General features: G+C 33.4%; 2 protein-coding genes across 2 annotated transcripts; both read left to right on the forward strand.

Moving 5' to 3' along the window:
- The first annotated feature begins 4,267 nt into the window (after positions 1-4,267).
- On the forward strand, positions 4,268-5,693 carry LOC133796972 (uncharacterized). The gene has a single exon (XM_062234692.1). The coding sequence runs from the start codon at positions 4,343-4,345 to the stop codon at positions 5,534-5,536; it is 1,194 nt and encodes a 397-aa protein (XP_062090676.1). The 5' UTR covers positions 4,268-4,342; the 3' UTR covers positions 5,537-5,693.
- Positions 5,694-14,676: 8,983 nt separating this feature from the next.
- On the forward strand, positions 14,677-16,695 carry LOC133796973 (DELLA protein SLR1-like). Its single transcript, XM_062234694.1, has 2 exons — positions 14,677-16,494; positions 16,594-16,695. The coding sequence occupies exon 1, from the start codon at positions 14,863-14,865 to the stop codon at positions 16,468-16,470; it is 1,608 nt and encodes a 535-aa protein (XP_062090678.1). The 5' UTR covers positions 14,677-14,862; the 3' UTR covers positions 16,471-16,494; positions 16,594-16,695.
- The last annotated feature ends 6,952 nt before the right edge of the window (positions 16,696-23,647 follow it).

Raw genomic sequence — 23,647 nt, forward strand, 5'->3', positions numbered from 1 at the left:
TAAGAACTATCTTCAGTTGAGAGGAATAAGTGTCGGTTCCTTAAGTTTCTAAATGTTTCCTTCCTTTGTTTTATTTAACTTAATCCATGTGGTTTCCTCAAGGCTCGGGGTACCAAAACATCCCCGAGGGAAAAATGGTAAATTTCCCCAATATCCTCTCCTAGACATTCTATCCTCAAATATATCTCTAAATATTTATTTTCATAACCCGATAATCCCATAACACATCTAGTACCCAAATCACCCCTCGACTCGCCTCGAGTCTGAATCTCAACCCTGTTGTGACTTTCTGGCTAACCGCTCCCCAGGACTATCTCGGATAGTGCTGCACAGACATATCACACATATATATCGCATTTATCACATCTATCACATTTATGCCCCTAATATCCAGACGGGGCCCACATGCACATTTAACTTAACTAAACATGCATCATTATCATATATTCACATTAATCCACACATTAGCACACTAAATCATTTATTGCCCTCCAGGCACACTAATCATGGCCCTAAGCCCGATTAGCAAATTCGGGTCGTTACAACTATCCTCTCCTTACAGAAATTTCGTCCTTGAAATTACCTGAACAACTCGGGGTACCGCTCCCTCATCTCTAACTCAAGTTCCCACGTCGCCTCCTCAACCTTGCTGTTTCTCCACAGCACTTTCACCAAGGCGATGGTCTTGCTCCTCAAGACCTTATCTTTCCGGTCAAGAATCTGAACCGGCTTCTCCTCATAGGACAAATCCTGATCAAGCTTCAGATTCTCAAAACTTAGAACATGCGTTGAATCTGACATATACTTCCAGAGCATGGATACATGGAAAACATCATGAACCCCTGATAAAGCTGGTTGCATCGCTAGCCTGTAAGCTACCTCTCCAACTCGTTCCAGAATCTCGAAGGGGCCAACAAACCTAGGGCTCAACTTGCCCCTAACACCAAACTGTTTCACACCCTTCATGGGTGAAACCCTAAGGAACACATGATCACCAACCTAAAATTCCACGCTCCTGCGTTTCAGGTCTGAATAACTTTTCTGTCGACTCTAGGAGGCGAGCATACGCGCTCTAATCTTCTCAATCGCCTCATTGGTCCTATGAACCATCTCTGGACCCAGATACCTCCTCTCACCTGTCTCATCCCAATGAATAGGTGATCTACACTTCCTTCCGTAAAGCACCTCGTACGGAGCCATTCCGATGGTTGCCTGATAACTGTTGTTGTACGAGAAATCGATCAAAGGGAGATACTTACTCCACGATCCCCCAAAATCAAGCACGCAGGCTTGCAGCATATCCTCCAATATCTGAATCGTCCTCTCAGACTGCCCATCCGTCTGAGGATGATAAGTGGTACTAAATCGTAACTGCGTGCCCATAGCCTTCTGCAAACTCTCCCAAAACTTGGAGGTGAAGGTGGGATGTCTGTCAGATACTATCGACCTCGGAGCCCCATGAAGTCGAACAATCTCTTTCACATACAACTCAGCATACTGCTCCACAGTATAAGTTGTCTTAACAGGCAAAAAGTGGGCGGACTTGGTATACCTATCCACAATCACCCACACCGAGTCATGCTGTCCCACAGTTCTCGGTAAACCAACCACAAAGTCCATAGTAATATCTTCCTACTTCCATTATGGGATCCCCAGAGGTTGCAACAACCATGCTGGCCTCTGATGCTCAGCCTTAACCTGCTGGCAGGTTAAGCACTTAGCCACATAATCCACCACATCCTTTTTCATGCCCGACCACCAATATAGAACTCTCAAATCATGGTACATCTTCGTCGTACCCGGGTGCAAAGAATAGGGAATGGTATTTTGAAGGAGCTAGAGCACTCACAATAACTTCTATAAAGGTTTTCTTTAAAAATTTGAAGAAAGACGCATAATAATGCTTTGAGCAGTTGCTCTTTATGAGTGACCTGATTTAGAGGAGCTCGAAAAATATTAATTGTTTCACTAAATGTAGACTAAGTTAGAACACTCTCTTATCAGCTCCTCTAACTCCATTCTTCAAAAGATATTACTAAAACCCCCTTTTTTTTATTTTACATCCGATTTTTACCGTACATCATATAACAATTTCCCTAGATTTTTCTTTGCCTCATTTAAATATTATATCTTTAAATATTTTTTATTAATTAAAATAAAAAAATAGAAGAGAAAGATAAAGATAAATAATAAAATAATAATTAATTAGAAAGAAAGAAAGAAAAAAATAATGAAAAGAAATGTTCGAATGAGGTTTATTTTTCTCTACATGTAGAGATGAAAATAAAGAAAATTGATAAATTCTAAAATAAATAAACATTTTACATCACGTGTTGGAAGGTGCTTTATGACTTGAACTATACTATATTTTGAAGGAGCTATGATTGGGAGTCCTCTTAGAGCACTCACATTGGGAGCTCCTCTCATTTTTTCTATTTTTTTTCTTTTTTTTTTCTTTCCAACTTAAATATTTGTTTATTTTTTTTTATTTGTTTATTATTTTTTTTACTATTACTTCAATTAATAAAATATTTTTAAATGATGTAAAAATATATAAAAAAATCTAATATATGGTGTGATGTAAAATAGAGAAAATGATTTTAGTTGTGTAGTTTGAAAGATTTAGAAAAGAAGCTGTTGTGAGTGCTCTTAGGGTACAAAATGAGATTTTTGATAATATTGAGAATATCAAACTAGTATGGTTGATTAGTAAACTAAGTTTTTTTTTGTACTTTTTAGGATTGATCATGGAAAATGTAGAGTGTTTTAGAGAATATTGATTGGAGTTTGAATAATCTAAACTTTTCTTTCCCAATTGTACAATTTTTTTTCCATCTTTTTATCATGGGTTTGAGGTAGGTATGCAATTTTGGCTGTTGTCATTTGAAAGTGCTAGTGTTTGAAGACTTACATGCTTGAAAATTTCCCAATTTTACTTCACATACGTGTGTAAACCACTAATCTTGGATTAAAAGCCCAATTATTAATGCAGTCGAATTTGATTCGTATTTAAGCTCCTATAATACATATAATAAAGCAACCTCTTCACTTAACCTTGTCTCAGCCAAAAAAAGCTAATTCCATATTAGAACAACAACAAAACAAACCAAACCAACCAAAGAAAGGCCTGAAAAATGGCCTTCCACTTCAGTGACGCATTTCTCATGAAGGTATAGCAACATTTAATCATTCTTCCTAAATAACTATATTTATTAGGTGTATGTTAAAGCCATGATTGTGCGTTTAAATTTTGTTCTTATTTTCTCTCAGTTTATTCTTCATTTGCATTCGTCCTTTGTCGATTTTACTTTCTTTTTCTTCTTCCTATGACATTCTTCTTTAAAAATATTTTGTCTTTTTATATTTTAAAATCTGTAATCGAATTTTCAAATCCCATACCCGGCACATCAGTCTCATGTAATCAATGGATTATGATATTCAGCCACTAAATAGATGCCATGTGCAAGCATTAGTGAAAACATAATGAATATATATAAGTCAAATTAAACTTGCTAATGCATAAACATAATTTAACTTTTTTATTCATTTTTCGTCTGGGATTAAATAGTGTAGTTATGATGTGTGGGTTCTACTCTCAAATTATTATTTTGGTAGATAAGTTGACTAAACTCACCAATGAATATCATGGCTCACCCTTCACCAATTGGATAAACCTAAATAAAAAATAAATAATAGAAAGAAAGAAAGGAACATGGTTCGCCCAAGAAGAGCATGGAAATCTTGTGAAGACAATTTCCAAAAGCTTAAAGCACTAATTTGAAAAGCAGGGAAAACCCATGGGAAATCTTAGTCTATACCTACAAAAACAAGCTTAGCTTACTTTAAACATATATTGAAACATCTCCTAAAGTTTGGTTTCAAGTTGAGACAAATTAAAACAATAAAAATAAAAGGTTTGTTCATAATCGGACTAATGAAGGAAAATATGTTTGGACAATTAAAATTCGATTCAACACTATATGTATGGACTCAAAGTTCAGGAAAAAAAAAAAAAAAGTAAAAGAGAGTCAATTAATTTCTCTCCACAAATTGCACCGCCCATTTCGCCAAGCATGACGATTGAACAAAAAGATTCTTTGTTGGAATCTTTTGTCTTCTCATTATGTATCATTAGCTTCAACTTAGCACGCCTTAATATTATAATGCCAATTATTTTTAATTTTTTTAGAAAAGCTCATCCATTACACTATGAAAAATAAAAAATAAAAAAGAACCAAACCCAAAAGCAAAGCAAGAAAACAACTTATATATATACACTAAACCCAAATTAATAAATCTTGAAACACCAAATAATAACTTCCTCCCAATCCCAAAACCCCAAATGGGAAATTTCAGAACTCCATCAACACACGACATCGGATTTTGCCTTCTCCCCTCGGAACTCATAGAGAGAATTCTCATCGGTTTAGCCTTACCGGAGATCATCCGCTTTAAATTGGTGACCAAAAACATAGCCGCGATCATCTCTAATCGCGATTTCGTTCGCCAGTTCAACTCGCGCTGGAAATCTTCCACGTGGCTCTTTCTCTTCAAGAAACGACGCCGTTGCGACTCCGTGCTCGACGGCTTCGCCGATCAAGCCGACCGCTGGTTCCGCTTCTCCATCTTCGACTTGTTGAAGCCCGTGATTTTTCCCGGGGAGGATATCTTTTTCTTGACGGCCAGTGGGAATCTATTCCTGTTTGCCTCCAACACTCTTCAGTCTGTTATTACCGTTAATTTAGTTACAAATACCGTTAAGAAGATCCCTCCCAGTCCTTTAGGCCGACGTGGCACCTGTTCCTGGCGGAGATCCGCCATGAAACTGGTCCCCGGTCCAACCGGGTCGGATCATTTCCGGTTCTTCTTCGCGGAGTTGGTCGAACACCGACTGATCGTGTTTGTGTACGACTCAGAAATTGACAAGTGGCGGTCAATGGAGGCAGAGCATGATGTCGGTATTATGCCACGTGTTGGCGAAAGAGATGGTGACTATATTTTTCTAACTTTAATCAACCGCGCAAGTGAGAGTATAATAATTGCGATCAAGCTCGAGAGCAACACGCCAATAATCCTACGGCCAAGATTCGATGGCAGGCGGAACGAGAACAGGCAATTAACGGTTGGATTCAGTTGGGGAAACCGTATCGATCGGCTCCACGTGTACGGTGATGGGTTGATGATGATCGTGAAATCAGACGGAGCAAACTCGGGGAGTGGAGTGAGGATGTTGAGTGGGGTAGAGATGTGGGGCCTGGGATTAGAGGGGAATCAGTGGGAGTTTATATCGGAGTTACCGTACACGGTGATGCAGCAGATTAAAAAGCCTTATGGGGTTATGACCGGGTGCTTGGAGGGTAAAAATGGTATAGTAAAGGGTGTTTTAATGTCTAACTACGAGGGATTATGGGACATAATTTGGGTATGTTACGACATGAGGAGAAAAGAGTGGAAGTGGGTCCCACTCCCTGATTGCAAAATGAAGGGACTCAATATGGCCGGAATTGCCTTCTCTTCAGGTCTCACACTTTCATGAAAGTCATTAAACCACTCTTCACATTACATATAAGTGTGATGATTATTTGAGCTACAATTTGCATCCTTCTCTTTTTTCGCTTTTTCTACAAACAGTTGTATTTTGAATGAATATTAGTTATTGTCTATGCTGAAAATGATTGCATATTATAATCTTAGTTAATTTAAAGTGAATATTCTAACAGTATGTACTGTGTATGTATAAAATTATAAATATATATATTTATTTAAAGAGGCAGAAACAAAAGACAGAAAGTGGGCTTTCTAGTTTAATTATACCATTTGACTGACTACTAAACATAAAGCTTTTATCGTAATATGTACTGTGGTGGGCTAACAGCCAACTTGGTTGGTTGGGCTTTGTGGAGAAACAGCCGGTTGGGACCAACAAAAAAAATGAAAATAAATAAAAAAATGGTCGGGGCATCGATTATTGTGATAGCAAGAATTTTTTTGTGGATGTAGGTAGTACAAATTTCCTAACCTGAGACTGAGAGCAATGAGAATCATGTTCATAAATATAACACTACTACCACTGCAGTGAAAATTATTTCAATATCTATTATTGGGTAGAGTATTGACCTTTCAACACTCTCATCATGGAATCCCTCAACACAAAACATCATACATATCTTTTGCAATTTACTTTTAAGGTGGACCGACCCAAATCTCGCAAAATGGCGAAAGAAAACTGAAAAGAAAGCAAAAGATTTTTGGGACATTATAAGCTCCAACAATATCAAGCATCTGATATGATTGGATAACATAATGGAAGTCCTCATGAACCAAGGAAGGATTCTAAGTAGTACCAATGAAAATGACTGTACGTTATAATAATAATAATAATAATCTCACCATAGTGAGAAGAGATTCCTTGTAGATCCACATGAAAAGAAGAGATACATTTTGGTAAAACAGTGGGAGAAAAAAAAAATTAGTATATAGTCTTTGGTTTAGATTTGAATAGCTAGATGTGGTGTTGTGTTGTATGTCTCATATATGATTATGATATGTATTCACAGATGCAATAACGTGATCATGTCAGCTAAAAGAACGGAATGGGGCACACAATAGAGATGTCTGTCTCAAACACAACATGTTCTCAAAGGGAATAACCTGGTCCCCAACACTCTTTCATACCTCCACTTCACTCCACACCACACCCTTCTCTTCTCAATTTCAATTTCCAGCACACAAATTCATAATTTTTTATTTATTTAATGTATATATATAAACTTATGTGTGTCAAAAGAATGTTAGGGTATATATATATATATGTTTGGAGATTTACTTGTGTGATTAGATAATACCATGTTAATTAATATATCATTTTTGTCACTTTTTAATTAAAAAAGTGTATATGGTTTGGTTTATATATTTAGTTGACCCTTTGATTTTAAAATGTATAATAAGCATTTGATTGGATGTTAATGAATAATCTTTTCATTATGCTACTTTATTCGATCTAGCCATTCAAAGTACAAAAAAAATTGAAAGAATTTCGGCTATTAAACACTCTGGATCGATTGATGAATGATGATGGATCCATTTTTGTGATTTGGGGACAGTTCTTATTATTAATGTACTAAAATGGATATATAGGAATAGAGTTTTGAATTTTGGTTGCCCAAACCCGTCTTAACGTGTCAACATCCTATTACCACATAATCAAAATAATCTGGCCCTCGATTCCAACACATCAACTTTGCACTTAAATTCGTGCTTTTTGGGACTTTGCAATTTGTTATTGCTATGGTCCCAAATTCCATGTTACTCTCTGGACCACTCCCTTAGTCTTACTCTTCACAGCTGACCTTCGATCCTTCTCTCTCTCTCCAGTCTCCCTCTCTCCCTCTATATATATAGATATACATATATATATATATATATGAATAAATCCGGATTATTTATTTACTTTTAATAGAGTACTCTATTATGCATGCATAATAACTGGTTTCAAACCTTTAAATAATAGATTAATATTTGTTTAGACAATTTGTTTTTTTTTTTATGTTTTAAAAATATTATTTTTAGATTCTATATTTTGTATAATAGTTCAAATAGATAAATAAACTCAATTTTGATAAAGAAAAAATTGAATATAACAACACAGTTTTTAAGTAGAATTATTTTATTTTTATTCTAAATTATTAATTTGGTGAATTATTTGTAATTTTAGTTGAAATTTTTTTGACCAAAATCGAATTTAAAGTTATATTTGAACAATTTTATAAATCATAAAATCTAAAATGTAATTTGTTAAAACACAGAGTCTATAAACCATTAAATAATACATATAACAGTTTTTCTCTTTCTAATTAGAGATTATATGCACCATGCATTTGAATCAAACACATCAAAACAAATATCTACAGATTTTATAATCTTATCTATATCATATATATATATATATTCCCTACACCCTAGTTTTTTTTAATTTATATGTATAAAATGGTTTAATATTGACAAAAGTTTAAAAATTCTGAATTATTGTTTGTTTACTTTTTAAACCCTTTGTTGTATTACTAGTACTACCATTACGACATTCATTGGCATGAAAATTAAATTTCATATAGTGTAGAGTGGACCACGTCAACCCCACCTATCAGAGTAAAGTCTTTCACATATAGTTTGTCCTCAACTAGTAAATTACTATTTTCTTTTTCTCTTTTCAGTTTTCTAGATCTTATTTAATACTACTTCACTGAACAGTAACACACTGTCTCGTGCAAATTTTATTACTTTAATCATCTCACTTTAACAATCTAATAACTCTGTCTCTCTCTCTCTCTCTCTCTCACTCTCAATAATTGCTCATATTTTAATCTTCTCTAATCTAATTATGGCTCCCTCTTTCTCTTTCCCAAATCATAGGATGGAACATAAAGATTCGAATTAGATTTTAGCACATCGATCTGTGTATAAATAAATAAATATATATATATTATTGTTGCCTTGAGTGCCACAAAGTTCATAATCCTTAAAATAAGGGGAAAGAAAGACTAAGGCCTACCTAGTAAGGATTTGACTCATTGAACTTTTAAACCCACACACGCACAAGTTCTGATTTATATATATCGCCATTTACAAAAGTACTGTACTTTAAATAATTAACCACACCAATATACTTTTAATTTTAAACTATAAAACAATAAACAAAATATCAAAATGAGAAATTTACAATCTAACAATAAAATATATATGAAATAGTTTTATAACATCTAGCAAACTATATATAAGAGCCTTCGATCGAGACCCTAAAGAAACATTAAAATGATTGTAGTTGAATTTTATTAGGTTGATTGGCGATAATCCAAAACTATTAAACAAAATTGTCTATTTAAAATCTTATGAAATTTAAAGAAATCAAACCATTTAAAATGGGTTGGTTGATAATACATTTTACATTTTCGTTTCTTCATTTATACTAATTAATGAGATAATTACAAAAAAATATATTCCTAGCTTTTAAGAAATGCTTATTAATTTATCCCCTATGAACGTTCTAATTTTTTTTTTTTAAAATACATCTAAATGAATTATAAAATTTTGACGAATTTCAATTCTCATACAAATTTTGTCAAAATTAAGAAAATTTTTTTCTTTTCTAAATGAGTATTTTGTGAGAATTTTTTTTTAAAATATCAGTACTTTTGCTAAATAATAATAAAAAAAAATTATTTACAAAATAATATTTTTGATAACACCAAACTCTTATCAAGCAAATGTTAAATAGGTATATATGTTGTAATAAATCTTAAAACTACATATTTTGCGAAAAAAAATGAAATTAAGGAAATTTTCAAAAATAATACTAAAAATTGAAAAATATCTTTTATACGAACAAAATTAACTTTTAAAAATTTATGTATATATTATTACAAATTTAAAATGAGAATAATTTGTCTTTTTGTATGGAAATTCGATCAAATTAAACAACCTGGTTAATTATGTTTTCGTTTACAAATCCAACAAGATATTTTTGTTATTGTATGGAAATTACATGGAGAGGGTAAATTAATCATCTTACTTATAAACCTCATGAGATCGATCATATTATTATAGGTGCATTTTCACATATACATTGGGAAAGGAAAATGAATTTTTGAAGCATTCCTTGTCCGTGTAGACTGTAGAGTAAGTAGAGAAATAGTATTATTATTTATACTTTATTATCTCGTTGGTTACTTCAATTGATGTTGATATAAACATAATATATTAATTTTCTAAAAAACTAAACATAATATATTAAAAAATGACACATGTTGATGCCTTTATAGGACATCTGTTCCCTATAGAATATTGATGTTTTACAGTGACACAAATATTCTTTATTAAGAGAAAACTGTTTATTCATGTATATTGTATTGGTGACTCACCATTATTAAATTTAATTTGCATCGTTTATAATACGTGACTTGGACAATTTAATATATACTATACTTTAATTCTTTTTTTTAAAATTACGATTAATTAAAGACTGCTTGATCGTGCTTTTGTACTAACTTCTAAGACTAGTAAAATTTCATGCTAATTAACAAATAGACTGGAATTAGATAATCATTAATCAGTTTGCAAAGTTTGAAGAGTTAAAATTAAGATCGTAGCTAGTGAGCTAATAGCTCTCTAGCTAGTCTGTATATATTATAAATAAATGTATGTACACATAATAAGTCAATTAATAGCTTAGTAATAACCCACCATGGAAGAACATGCATGCCTAAATTCTTAAAAAATAAATTAATTAGATATCAACTTATTATTGGGCCATTCAAATATATAATTAGAAATAGAGATCGCAATCAAATAACTTAAATATATAAAAAAAAATATCAAAGGGTATATTCCTTGTAATAATTAACATTAAGTAATAAGTAGTGTCTTTCTAATTTGAAGTGTATTCCATATTATTTAAATAGTTTCCCATATATTTGCTTCGTATTACGCCAAAACCCATATGCAGTTTATTAATGTGCAAATAAATCGTTCGGCTTTTAGTCACCCATTTTTTTTAGTCTATAGTCTTAGTTTATATAGTCACGCACTTTATTTTATTATTTTTTACAAAAAGTCACGCAGTTTATTAATGTGCAAATAAATTGTAAATTCATTTTAAAAAAATTGTAAATTCATAGTATTTTTTAAGTTTTTATTAGATCTCTGTTAGATATAATTTGTCTGTCGCATAATCTTAAATTTGTGATTTGTGTGAGTTCTTTTATTTTTATTTATTATTATTTTTATTTTTTAATTTGCAGCTTAACTTTGAGTAGTTTGCTATTTTTTAACATTTTTATAAAATATAAGGTTCACAAGTTAATTTTAAAAAATAATAAAGAGTCTAAATGAATGATCGGCTAAAATATAAAGTTCAAAATGGTATGAACCCTTATATAAAACATAAATTATATAAATATATATTATTTTACTTTTTACAATGATTTTTTAACACTTTTAATAAATACATGGTCTAAATATTAATTTTTAAAAATAAATGATCAAAACGGGTAATCGACCAAAATAAATTGTCTAAATATCGATTTATCTATTCATGTTTTTAACATTTTGACAATAGACGATGTCTACAAGTTAATTTTTAAAAACAAAAGGGTTCAAACAAGTAATTAGTCAAAATAATTCTCTTACATAAAACATAAATTTTCTTATACATAATTTAGACTTTTTATAAAGAAACATCACGCAAAGCATATCAAAATAATAATATTATTATTATTAAATAAAAGCACACTTACAACAAGTTTTTTCAACATTGTTTTCGACACTTTAATTTTTCTGAATTTTTCGAAAAACTACAAAAGGTTCGCTATACAATGAACATCATCATGAAGAAAAAAAAATGTGGTCAAGATGCTTTTACATATTCATATAAATAACATGTTGTACAAGTAGGATGAAAAATAATCTCTACCACACAATCTCCCAAAAAATATTTAAATATATATATATATATTAATAATTACTAAAAACTCAATCTCACCCAATTCATATATCACCCAATCTCACTATTACCATCTCAGTTTCCTACCCTCACAATCTCACCCACTTTTTTTTTGTTTCAAATTTTGATTGATTTGTTAATTAAATTAAAATTTAGGCTTATTTAAAGTTATTTAATAATATTTTAATTATTTTTTTAACTTTTTATTCCATTTTTTGATCAATTAATTTTATTTTTAAAGCAATTTTGTTTATTAAAACTATTTTAAAGTTTTAATTAAATATTTATTTTATTTTATAAATTCTAAAAATATATTTAAATCATTTAAAAATAATACAACAATTGAAAATCAAATAAATTATTAAATGAGGGATATTTTGGGAATATTAAAAATTTAAATGCATGAAGTATACTAAATTATGTAGTTTTTGCAAACAGAGAGTATTGATTGATAATTATCAGAAATAAAGAGTACCAAATAAGTATTTACTCTAAATTTAATTTTACTATGTCTATAAATAGTATTATATTGTTGTTCTTTCTACCATTGAATTATTTTTTAGCTGGTTGATCAAAATATATTTAAGAAAGATTACCATTGTATGTACTCAAGTTTTGTTACTTTAACCATATTTAAAAATAAATAAATAAAAAAGCTTATATATTGTTATTATTATTCTTTCCTAATATTTAGAGAAACCATGATCATTTAATTTTGGTTAATAATATAATTTATCATTACAAGAAAGGAAAAACAAATCAATTGATTTGGTGGTGTGATTACGTCTCATCTGATATTTTTCATTATTAGAATTAATCATGTTAAATCACGACGTTATTTGTAATCACCGTTGTAATAATGTACATTCAAGTTCAACTGCTGCCACATCTCTCTATCTTTTATGATTATTTAAAATTGTTTATTAATTGTTGGTAGTATTAATTAATTATTAGTATTTATATCAGCAGCTTCTATCATCAATCATTCATCTTAATTTTTTTTTCGATGCCATTACTTTAAAGAATTTACAATGTATTTTATAAGGGTAATGCTATTATCATATGCTATTAAATTGTTTTAGTAGATTAATTAAACACCTTATTCAATTACGTATTATTTACTTTTATAGGCAACCTGGTCCTTTTCAGTGCCGACTTAATGGCAACGTTATGGATTCCACTACGCAATTAATTAAATAACACTAATGATAATTACATGTACATTGGCTTACTTAATTGTTTTAATTATTTATATAATACTTATTGTCATCATCATTTTTCAAATTTTTGCAAGTAGCAGTTACAAATTTACAATTGAAACGAAAAAAAAAGGCATTTGTAGATGTAGTCTCAAGTCTACTATATGACCATTGATAACAACACCTATATAAATATATATATATATATTATATATATTTATATATCTAGCTCCAATATTGAGGTTAATTAATTATATATTCTTTCTAGTATGAAATGTTAGTGGTAAAATATAAAACAAATAACCCACTCACAATGGACCTTTCCAACACACCATATTTTTTTTTAACATAAATCCCTTTGCTAAATTATAAATGTTGTTTATTTTATATGTTAATTACTATTTAAATATATAATTTATACCAAAAAATAATAATAATGATATATGTGAACTAATATTATGCACCAAAACATTACACCAACTGACGTGACATTATTTTTTAAAACAGTAGGTTCTACTTAAAATAAATTTAATTGGTTAAATAAAACTCTCAAATTAGTTGGTGTAATATTTTAATGGATATGCCGTTACTCCAAAAATAATTATATATAGTGATTAAATTTTAAATATTTCTTCATAATAATTTTTTTTCAATCAAAATATTTAACAACAGTTACAAAAATGCAATAATAAAGAAAAACTCCTAAGTGGATAATTTTTTTTACTTAATTTTCTAGTTAAATTATAAAGATCACATATAAATGAACTCTAAAATTTCACATGATAAAAGATGGTCAAGGTTTAGAACCAATATTTGAGTGCTAGTCTCAATCTAGCACATAAGATATCCATATCAAATTCTAAACTAGGCAAAGAACCTACCATTCAAACATTTTATGCAAGTTTCAACTACATAATCATCATGTTTCTCACAACCGAAACTACACTCGTCCAAGCCCAATCCTCCACTACATATACGCGTCTTATTAAGCTTGAAATTATAATGGTATATACACGTCAATTTATCTAGTTACAACCATATAATTAAATAATAATAAATATAATATAAATCTATATATATTATGATCGTAAATAGAAAATATGTAATAATATAGAGATACTTATAAGAACACAAATCACTATTTTTATCATTAATTGATTTTACAATGTAATCTCATAGTTGTTAAGATGGTTCAAGAACTTTATAGCCCTAACAAATATTATGCGATACATCCAAATAGAAGATACTTGAAATCTAAAAGTAAGGTGTGTGAGGTGAAAAATATGTGAAATATTAAATTATTTATGAGAACATAAATCACCAATTAAATTTTCTTTACATAATCATGTTAGTCACTCTAAACTTAAAATCCAATTATTTCCTTGATATCTTTATATGTTTTCATAATATAGTAATTTATATATATTTATTATATTTTAAAAATAAATTAACTTTTATGAATTATTAAAAGTAAAAAAATTGGATTTTTTAATATATAAAATTTGGTGTAATAAGTTAGGAATGTTAAAGTTATATGGAAAATGGTGTTAAAATTGCTTCATAGAGTAACGAGTTGAAGATGACAACAGAATTTCCAACTTCCTTTCGCAATCGTTTTTTCTATTATTTATCACATAAATTTTATTAAATATTTATATAAATTTTAAAATACTAAATATGTAATATTATTATTTATCAAGCATTGAAAAATACATAAGCAAAAGAGAATTTGGTTAGTAATCCACTTAATTAAAACTTGAGCCGTATAATATTCAAATATTAACAACTTTGATTGTATAAAGGGATTAAATTCTGGAGTTGTCTAGGCCCGCTGCAAATTCCTCTCTAATTTTTCCCCTTTAACACGGCCGAAGCTAATACCCTCAGTGTACGTCTACGGTCCCAACCCCACCAAGGCTAACCCACTGACCCTCACTCAACCTATATCTCTCATTTAACTAGAAACCCTTCTTTCCTTCTCTCCTTATTTTCCACTCACTTATTTACTCTACTCTGCCAAATAGTCCCTCGACAATAGGCAAACCCATCAAAGTTTTTGATTGGGAACAAACATCAAAACCATATCAATTACCACACTCTTTTCAAATCTCACAGTCAGAACCTAATTTATAACATTCTCATCTCCATAGCAAAACCTCAACTACTATCATGGGGCCGTACGACTCTGCCAACTCGGCCGGCAGCAGCAGCGGAAGCTCTTCCTCTTCCACCTCCTTCAAAAAACCCAACGACATAGATGGCCTCCTCGCTGGCGCCGGCTATAAGATCCGATCCTCCGACCTACAACACGTCGCTCAGCGCCTCGAGCAGCTCGAAACCGTCATGGTCAACTCGCCTGCTTCGCAAATCACCCACATCGCCTCAGACGCCGTTCACTACAACCCTTCGGATATTGCCTCCTGGGTCGACTCGCTCCTCTCTGAGTTGAACCACCCATTCCCTCTTTCCGCCGATCTACCAGATTTCCCTGATCTCATGATCAATAATACGACGGCAAGGAACGATGTATGGGCGGCGGACCACGGAATGCCTCAGCCGCAGCAAAATATACCTCCTCCTCCTCAGTTGAATCAGCATCCACTCACGGTCGTTACGGCGATGGAAGAGGATTCCGGGATAAGGCTGGTTCACATGCTCCTCACGTGCGCGGAATCCGTCCAACGTGGCGACCTCCCATTAGCTCGCTCTTTAATCGAGACTATGCAGCCCTTGCTGACACGTGTCAACGTCAACTGCGGAATCGGAAAAGTCGCCGGATACTTCATCGACGCGCTTAGTCGCCGTATTTTTTCGACGAGGGGAAGGATTGGTGCCGGGCCTTTTGAGGACGAGGTTCTGTACTATCACTTCTACGAGGCTTGTCCGTATTTAAAGTTTGCGCATTTCACGGCTAATCAAGCCATACTAGAAGCGTTTAACGGTCATGATTGCGTCCACGTCATTGATTTCAACCTAATGCACGGTTTACAATGGCCGGCGTTAATACAAGCACTAGCTCTCCGCCCCGGAGGACCGCCGTTGCTCCGACTGACGGGCATTGGCCCTCCATCGCCTGACGGCCGCGACTCATTAAGAGAAATTGGGTTGAAGCTGGCCGATTTGGCCAAGTCCGTTAATGTTCGGTTTGCCTTTCGTGGCGTGGCGGCTGAGCGTCTGGAGGACGTGAAGCCGTGGATGCTTCAGGTAAGCTTAAAAGAAGCCGTGGCTGTAAATTCCATCATGCAGCTCCATCGACTGCTCGGGTCGGATCATAGCTGGAATTCTGGCATTGATACGGTTCTGGGGTGGATCCGGAGCTTGAACCCGAAAATCATTACGGTGGTAGAGCAAGAGGCGGACCACAACCAAGTCGGGTTCTTGGATCGGTTCACGGAGGCTCTATATTACTACTCCACCATGTTCGACTCGCTCGAGGCTTGCTCGCTCCAGCCGGATAAGGCTTTAGCCGAGATGTACATACAGAGAGAGATTTGTAACGTGTTATGCTGCGAAGGTTCGGCTCGAGTCGAGCGCCACGAGCCTCTTGCTAAGTGGACGAATCGACTTATTCAAGCTGGATTCCAGCCTCTTCATCTCGGCTCCAACGCGTTCAAGCAAGCCAGCATGCTTCTCACTCTTTTTTCGGCTGAGGGTTACTGTGTGGAGGAGAAGGAAGGGTGCTTGACTCTCGGCTGGCATAGCCGGCCTCTCATCGCGGCTTCAGCTTGGCGAGCCGTACCCGATCCAAATAACCCACTCGGGATTATAAAACCGTGATAGTGAAAACAATAGCCCAGCATTGTAAATTTTTTTTCCCCCTCCCTCCTTTTTTTTCACAATTATATATTGTTTTTTAACAAGTTTATAATTATGTTGTCTTTTGAAAATTTACTTTGCCAGGAAGAAAAATTCTAATTTGGTAGGCCGCGGTGCACCCTTAGTCATGGAGCTATCATTTTTTAGTCAATATATGCTGTCGCTTTCCAATTTATCATCAAATAAGTTTTCTTACATAACAAATTGGACCCGGGATATTAAATTATGGTTAAATTTCAAGACGAACTCAAGAGTGTTTTTTCACAAATAAGTTTCACTTTGGAAACAAATAAAAAAAAAACGATAGTCACTTCTCCGTTTAGATAAGTTTTAGCCAGTATGGAGTGTTGTTCATAAACAGTCAACGCATAGAGTTTTGTGTAGTGTGTTATATTTTATTTATTATGTGTATATGAAGGGCACATGAGGTGGTGGGTGGTGTCCTTCAAGTAGTTGAAGTTTACTATTTACGGAATTGATTGAAATGTCTCACGTAGGAAACATCTTGGGCTCTCTTCAATTTTTGGCTATAGACGGCTACGGACTACCCAACACTAATAATTTTGAAGCATAACGTGTTTCATTTGGGTGGCATATATGATTGATTCTAGCTTCACATGACCTATAAAAATGTGTTTACTTAACAAACGATCGTGTTCTAAATTATTAAACTAATGCTATATTTATATATTATAAAGACGATGAGATATAACATCTTTGAATTTTTTAATCCTTATTAAAAAATTTTAAGTTAAAGATTCACTATTGGTATGTTACGTTTAAACTTTGTGATGGTCAGGCACCAATATTATATTACATAATAATAATATTACACAATATAAAATAATTGTGATAATATTAGAGAAAAGAAAGGAGAGGGATGAGTGCAGAGTTGGGTCACATGACATGAGAGTGCTCTACATCAATCCTGTTACGGATCTGGCTGTCACCTCTTCCTGTCTTGAAAGGAGCCTCATCCTGACTCACTATCAGATCAGCAGAGCAGCCAGTTTTTCTGGAAAATTTCAGCCCCAAAATAATTTCTAAAACGTAAACAAGAACACGATGCTACTTTCATTTATAAACAATTAAGCTTACAAAAGGCAAGGCCATATTCTTCTTAATTTTAAAAGTAACCGATTTTACAGTACTTTGTTTGTTTTTTTTTTATATATAAATAAAAAGAAAGTATTTAAAGTAAGTAATAATAAGGAGGAAACAGAAGAGTGGGCCATCCGACAAAACGTCGAGGCTTTTGTTTCTTATCCATATTTCACGTGATCCCGTTACGGTGCTGGGTGGGATGGGCAAGTTGGAGAGGGCGTGGTGGCCCACATTTGAAATTGCATAAATAAGTAGGGACCGCCCGAACCTAAGTTAAGCTATGACTAGAGAGAGCAGCAGTATATTCACGTGTCAGTTTTTCTCCCACGTGTCGACTGTACCTGTCTCATCTCATCCCCTCTCTATTTCTTTCTCTGCCTTCTTTTCTGGGTCAATTTTTGTATGAGAGAGACTTAAAGAGCTACGTAAAATCACCCAGCCACCTAATGGGTCCCCCTTCTGACTAGGAAAGATGTGGACCGTTGTGCTTACGTATGATCATAAAATCATTGCAAACCTCTCTATCAATATTTTCACTTACTCTGTTTTCAAAGTAAAAAAATTACAGCTTTTTTTTTTTTGGTCTATTTTTGCTCGTAAATAATATCACAGTAAGAGATCTTTTTATTGAGGTGAATAAATATATTTTTTTGAGGAAGATGTGAATATATATTTTGCATCAAGTCAATAGGTTATAATATTTTTTAAAAAAAATAATGTAATAAGCTAGAAAAAAGAAAAGACATGAGTTGAAAAATAAATAAAATGATGAAAGCTAACACATAAAGGAAGGACCCCAGAGAAGTACCGATCGATAAGGGACTCATTTAATCAAAACCGTTAATTCGTTAACTACTCACCTTGTTCAAGGGTCAATTGGTAGTTGAAGTTTGACTCATTGTCTAGTTGACCCGGGCAGCTTTTCCAATGATTCGTGTGAGACACGGTGTAGCCGTAAAGGCAATGAGGACCATATTTTACCCTCTAGTCTAGTCCTGGTTAATAAGGACATTTGATTGAGTTATTTCGTTGTAAACAGTAAATAGATTTTAAAAACAATAAAATAGAAAAATACGTGTGACTTTTGTGAATATTAGACATGTGATGTACAAAAGCTTGAACCACCTTCCTAGCTCCTTCTACACTCCTTCCACACTTCCAAGTTTCCACACATCAAATCAACTTCGGGATTAAGCATAGGAACTAAACTTACTACTCTGTTACTCTTCATCATCACTATGCCTATGTCAAAACCAAGCAAGAATCAATTAGGAAGTTTCCTAATACAAAATTGGCTTCCAAGATCATCAATGCACATTAACAAAAAGCAATGCAACTAGGCTAAAACTCCAAAGCAAAGATTTCTTTAACAAAAAAATATCAATACTAATGTCAAAACAAAACTAAATAATAAAATAGCTACATGTTATATTTGTTGAAAAATCAGTCCTAAATAAAACCAATTTGATTTTAATGACATGGCAAATAAGACCAATGGGGCAAGAACACTTCAGCAATGACTTGATCAAGTTAGTTTATTAACTATATATATATATTTTTTTATTATTTGTAAAAGGCTTATCGATTTGTGGTAGCCCATATATATATATGTATATATAAAGTCTATATATATATAAGATACAGATATAGAAAAAAACAGAGATAGAGAGAGAGGAGAGATTATCGTATGGTGAGGGTATATCACTTGGTTGAGGGAGAAAAATTCTGGAAACTTTGAAGAACTAAATCAAGAAGAGGAAGAAAGAAGAGGATCTGTCTTGAAGGTGCTTCTTCAGTTCAAGACTCATCCAAGGGAAGTTTGACACCATTTTTAATCTCTGTAATTCTGTAATTGTCTACAATTTGTAATACATTGCCATTGATATAGTGAAAGAGAATTCCTAAGGGAGTTCAAAGAGGATTAGGCTCTCCACTATTGTGGAGGAAGTTCGAACCTCTATAAATTTGTGTGTGTTCTTTAATTTCTGTTTTTATTTCCAATCTGAATTATGATCATTTGATTTCTGGTTTGTTAATTGTATTTTATGCTAGCTGAGATTGTTGGTTAATCCCAACAAATTGGTACCAGAGCCAGGTTGAAATTGAGACATCAGCTAGCAACAATCAAGAAATCACCAAGACTTGACAGAGTAGATAAGGTGTTCGGTTAAAGTTCTGAATCACAGCTTCAAGTGCTTCAAGATTCAGATTGAAAGTGATCAAGAAAGATGTCAACAACAAAAATGGATATTGAGAAGTTTAATGGCAAGAATGACTTCTATCTATGGAGGGAAAAGATGAAAGCTCATCTTGGAAATATGGGGCTGGATGAAGCTCTAAAAGGAGAAGACAAAATGTCTGCAACATTGGAGAAATCCAAGAAGGAAGAGATTCTGAAAAAGGCAAGAAACACCATAGTGTTGAGCCTTGAAGATGAGATCTTGAGGAAAGTGGTTCGAGAAGAGACAGCAGCAGCCATGTGGGAGAAGCTTGAACATACCTTCATGACAAAGACATTGCCTAGCAGGGTTTATTTGAAATAAAAATTCTATGGTTTTAGAATGGATGAAGGTAAATCAATTGATGATAATCTAAATGAATTTACTAAACTTCTCTCTGATCTTTGCAGTTTAAATGTGAAAATTGAGGAGGAGGATCAAGCAATTTATCTTCTCAACTCTTTGCCTCAACAATATGAACAATTCAGAGACACTATATTGTATGCTAAGGACACCCTGGTGTTGGATGAAATCATTGGTGCAATATATTCAAAAGAGTTATCTCTGAAGAACAGTGGAAAACTATCAAGATTAAATGGTGAAGTTAATTTCACAAGAGGAAGACAGCCACAAAGATCAAATAATCAGACCAGAAACAACAGCAATTCAAGGAACCATGGAAGATCTAACACAAGAGACTCCAACAAAGACTCTAACAAGGATGGAAAAGGATGTTACACATGTGGAAAGTTGGGACATTACAAGAGAGATTGTTATTTTAACAAAAACAGAAATCAGAACCAAAAGTATAAGAAGAATTATCAGCCTCACTCTAACAAGTTTGAATCTCAAGATTCAGCAAACTATAGTGATGGATATGATTCTGGAGAGGTCTTACTAGCTGCTTCTCACATTCCAAATGAGAATTGGATATTGGATTCTGGATGCACATTTCACATGACATACAACAAGCAATTACTTAAAAATTTCAGGGCAACAAGTGGAGGAAGAGTAGTTCTTGGTGACAGCAATACATGTGATGTGGCAGGAATAGGAAATGCTCATTTCAAGATGTTTGATGGGGCAATTCGAATTCTCAAAGATGTGAGGTATGTACCTAGTTTAACTAAAAACTTAACTTCTGTTGGTACTCTTGATGATGCAGGTTATACAAACAAGATTGAATCTGGTATAATGAAGATTAGCAAGGGATCCATGGTTGTTATTAAAGGAGAAAAGAAACATGGACTGTATTATTTGATTGGAAATACAGTGACAGGAGATGTATCTATAGCAGCCAGTAATGAAGATTCAAATGCCATATTGTGGCATAGGAGGCTAGGACACATCAGTGAAAAAGGGCTCAAGGTAATACATGATCAAGGTCTGCTTGGAAAGGACAAAATCAGCAAAGTAGATTTCTGTGGAAGCTGCATTTTGGGAAAACAACACAGGCTGAGTTTTAGTGTTGGCAAGCATTGTTCCAAGGGAATCTTGGACTACATTCATGCAGATCTATGGGGCCCAGAAAGAATACCAACACATGGAGGTAATTCTTATTTCCTTTCAATAGTTGATGATTTTTCAAGAAAAGTTTGAGTGTTTCTTTTGAAAACTAAAGATCAAGCTTTTGAAAAATTTAAACAATGGAAATTATTAATTGAAAATGTAACAGAAAGGAAAATAAAAACACTAAGAACTGACAATGGACTTGAGTTTTGTTGTGGAGTATTTGATGAGTTTTGCAGGAATAATGGTCTCCAAAGACATAGAACAGTAAGGATCACTCCCCAACAAAATGGGGTAGCAGAGAGGATGAATAGAACTCTGCTGAACAAGGTGAGGTGCATGATGTTCAACTCAGGTCTTGCAAAGCCATTTTGGGGTGAAGCTTTGATGACAGCAACCTATTTGATAAATAGGAGCCCATCAACTGCCATAAATCTCATGACACCTGAGCATAAATGGACAGGTAATCCTCCTGACTTGTCAAACTTGAGAGTGTTTGGTTGCATTGCATATGCACACCAAAATGAGGGTAAACTAGAACCAAGGTCAATTAAAGGTGTTTTTCTAGGATATCCTCAAGGTGTTAAAGGATACAGAATTTGGCTTAACAATGAAAAGGGGTTTAAAACCATTAATAGTAGGGATGTAATATTCAAAGAAGATGTATTTCCTTGTTTAAAACCTACTAACAATAACAATGCAGGAAATGAGACTAACCCTGCAGGTAACATTGAAAGTCACATTCAAACAGATGCAAATCAGATGGAAAGAATAGAAACTGATCAAGATATAGATCAGGTGGAAGCATCAAGAAATCAGGATCATGTTGATGACACAGATCACGAGACCATCACAAATGTCCAAGACTATCAACTAGTCAGAGATAGAGACAAGAGAACTCCAAAACCAACTCAGAGATATGGATTCTCAGCTTTTACAGATATGCTGGCATATGCATTCATTACTGCAACAGAACTTGTCAAAGTTGAACCAAAAACATACTCTGAAGCTGTTTCAAATAAAGAAGCAAAGTATTGGAATAGGGCAATGGATGATGAAATGGAGTCACTGGAAAAGAATAAGACCTGGATACTAGTTCCAAGACCAAAAGGGAAAAGAATAATCAACTGCAAGTGGATCTATAAGCACAAACCAGGTCTAACAACTGAGGATATGCCAAGATATAAGGCAAGACTTGTGGCAAAAGGTTTTAGCCAACAAGAAGGAATTGATTTCAATGAAATTTTTGCACCTGTTGTGAAATATAAGACAATAAGAATTATGTTGTCTTTGGTTGCTCAATTTGACGTAGAATTGGAGCAAATGGATGTTACAACTGCTTTCTTGCATGGAGACCTAGAAGAAACTATATTTATGGAACAACCTGAAGGTTACAAGAAAGGAAAAGACCAAGATCTAGTTTGTCACTTGAAGAAATCCTTATATGGGTTAAAGCAGGCCCCAAGACAGTGGAACAAAAGGTTCAATGCTTTTATTACTCAACACGGGTTTAAGAGAAGCATGTATGACACATGCTTATACTACAAAGGCACTAAAATGTCAGAAGCTGAATATCTTCTACTTTATGTTGATGATATGCTTTTGATCAGCAAGAAAAATTCATATGTTGAGGGAATGAAGAAAATTCTAAAATCTGAATTCGACATGAAAGATCTAGGGGCTGCAAGTAAAATTCTGGGAATAAACATCCAAAGAAATAAGAGTAAGAATCAGCTATTCCTTGGTCAGAAAGATTATTTGAAAAAGGTGATTGATAAGTTTCAAATGAATGGCTCTAAACCAGCAACAATGCCTTTATCAAGTCAATTCCAGTTGTCAAACACACAGTGTCCCAAAACTGATAAAGATAAGAAAGAAATGAAGGAAGTACCCTACTCGAATGCCATGGGATCTGTGATGTATGCTATGGTCTGTACTAGACCAGACCTAGCATATGCAGCAAGTGTGCTGAGCAAATACATGGGAAATCCTGGAAAGCTGCATTGGGCTGCAATGAAGTGGTTACTCAGATACATAAATGTCACAACAAAGCTTGGATTATGCTTTAAGAAGAACCAGGAGACAATTCAGGTGGAAGGATATGTAGATGCAGATTTTGCAGGAGATAAAGACTCAAGAAAATCTACTACAGCTTACTCATTTCTCATATCAGGTAATTGTGTAAGCTGGAAATCACAAATACAACCTGTGGTTGCTCTATCCTCCACTGAGTCTGAGTATATAGCTGCAACTGAAGCAATAAAAGAAGGGTTATGGATACAAGGCTTGCTGGAAGAACTGAATTT

The sequence above is a fragment of the Humulus lupulus genome, chromosome 8 (genome assembly GCF_963169125.1).
Source record: "Humulus lupulus chromosome 8, drHumLupu1.1, whole genome shotgun sequence".
Lineage (NCBI taxonomy): Eukaryota > Viridiplantae > Streptophyta > Magnoliopsida > Rosales > Cannabaceae > Humulus > Humulus lupulus.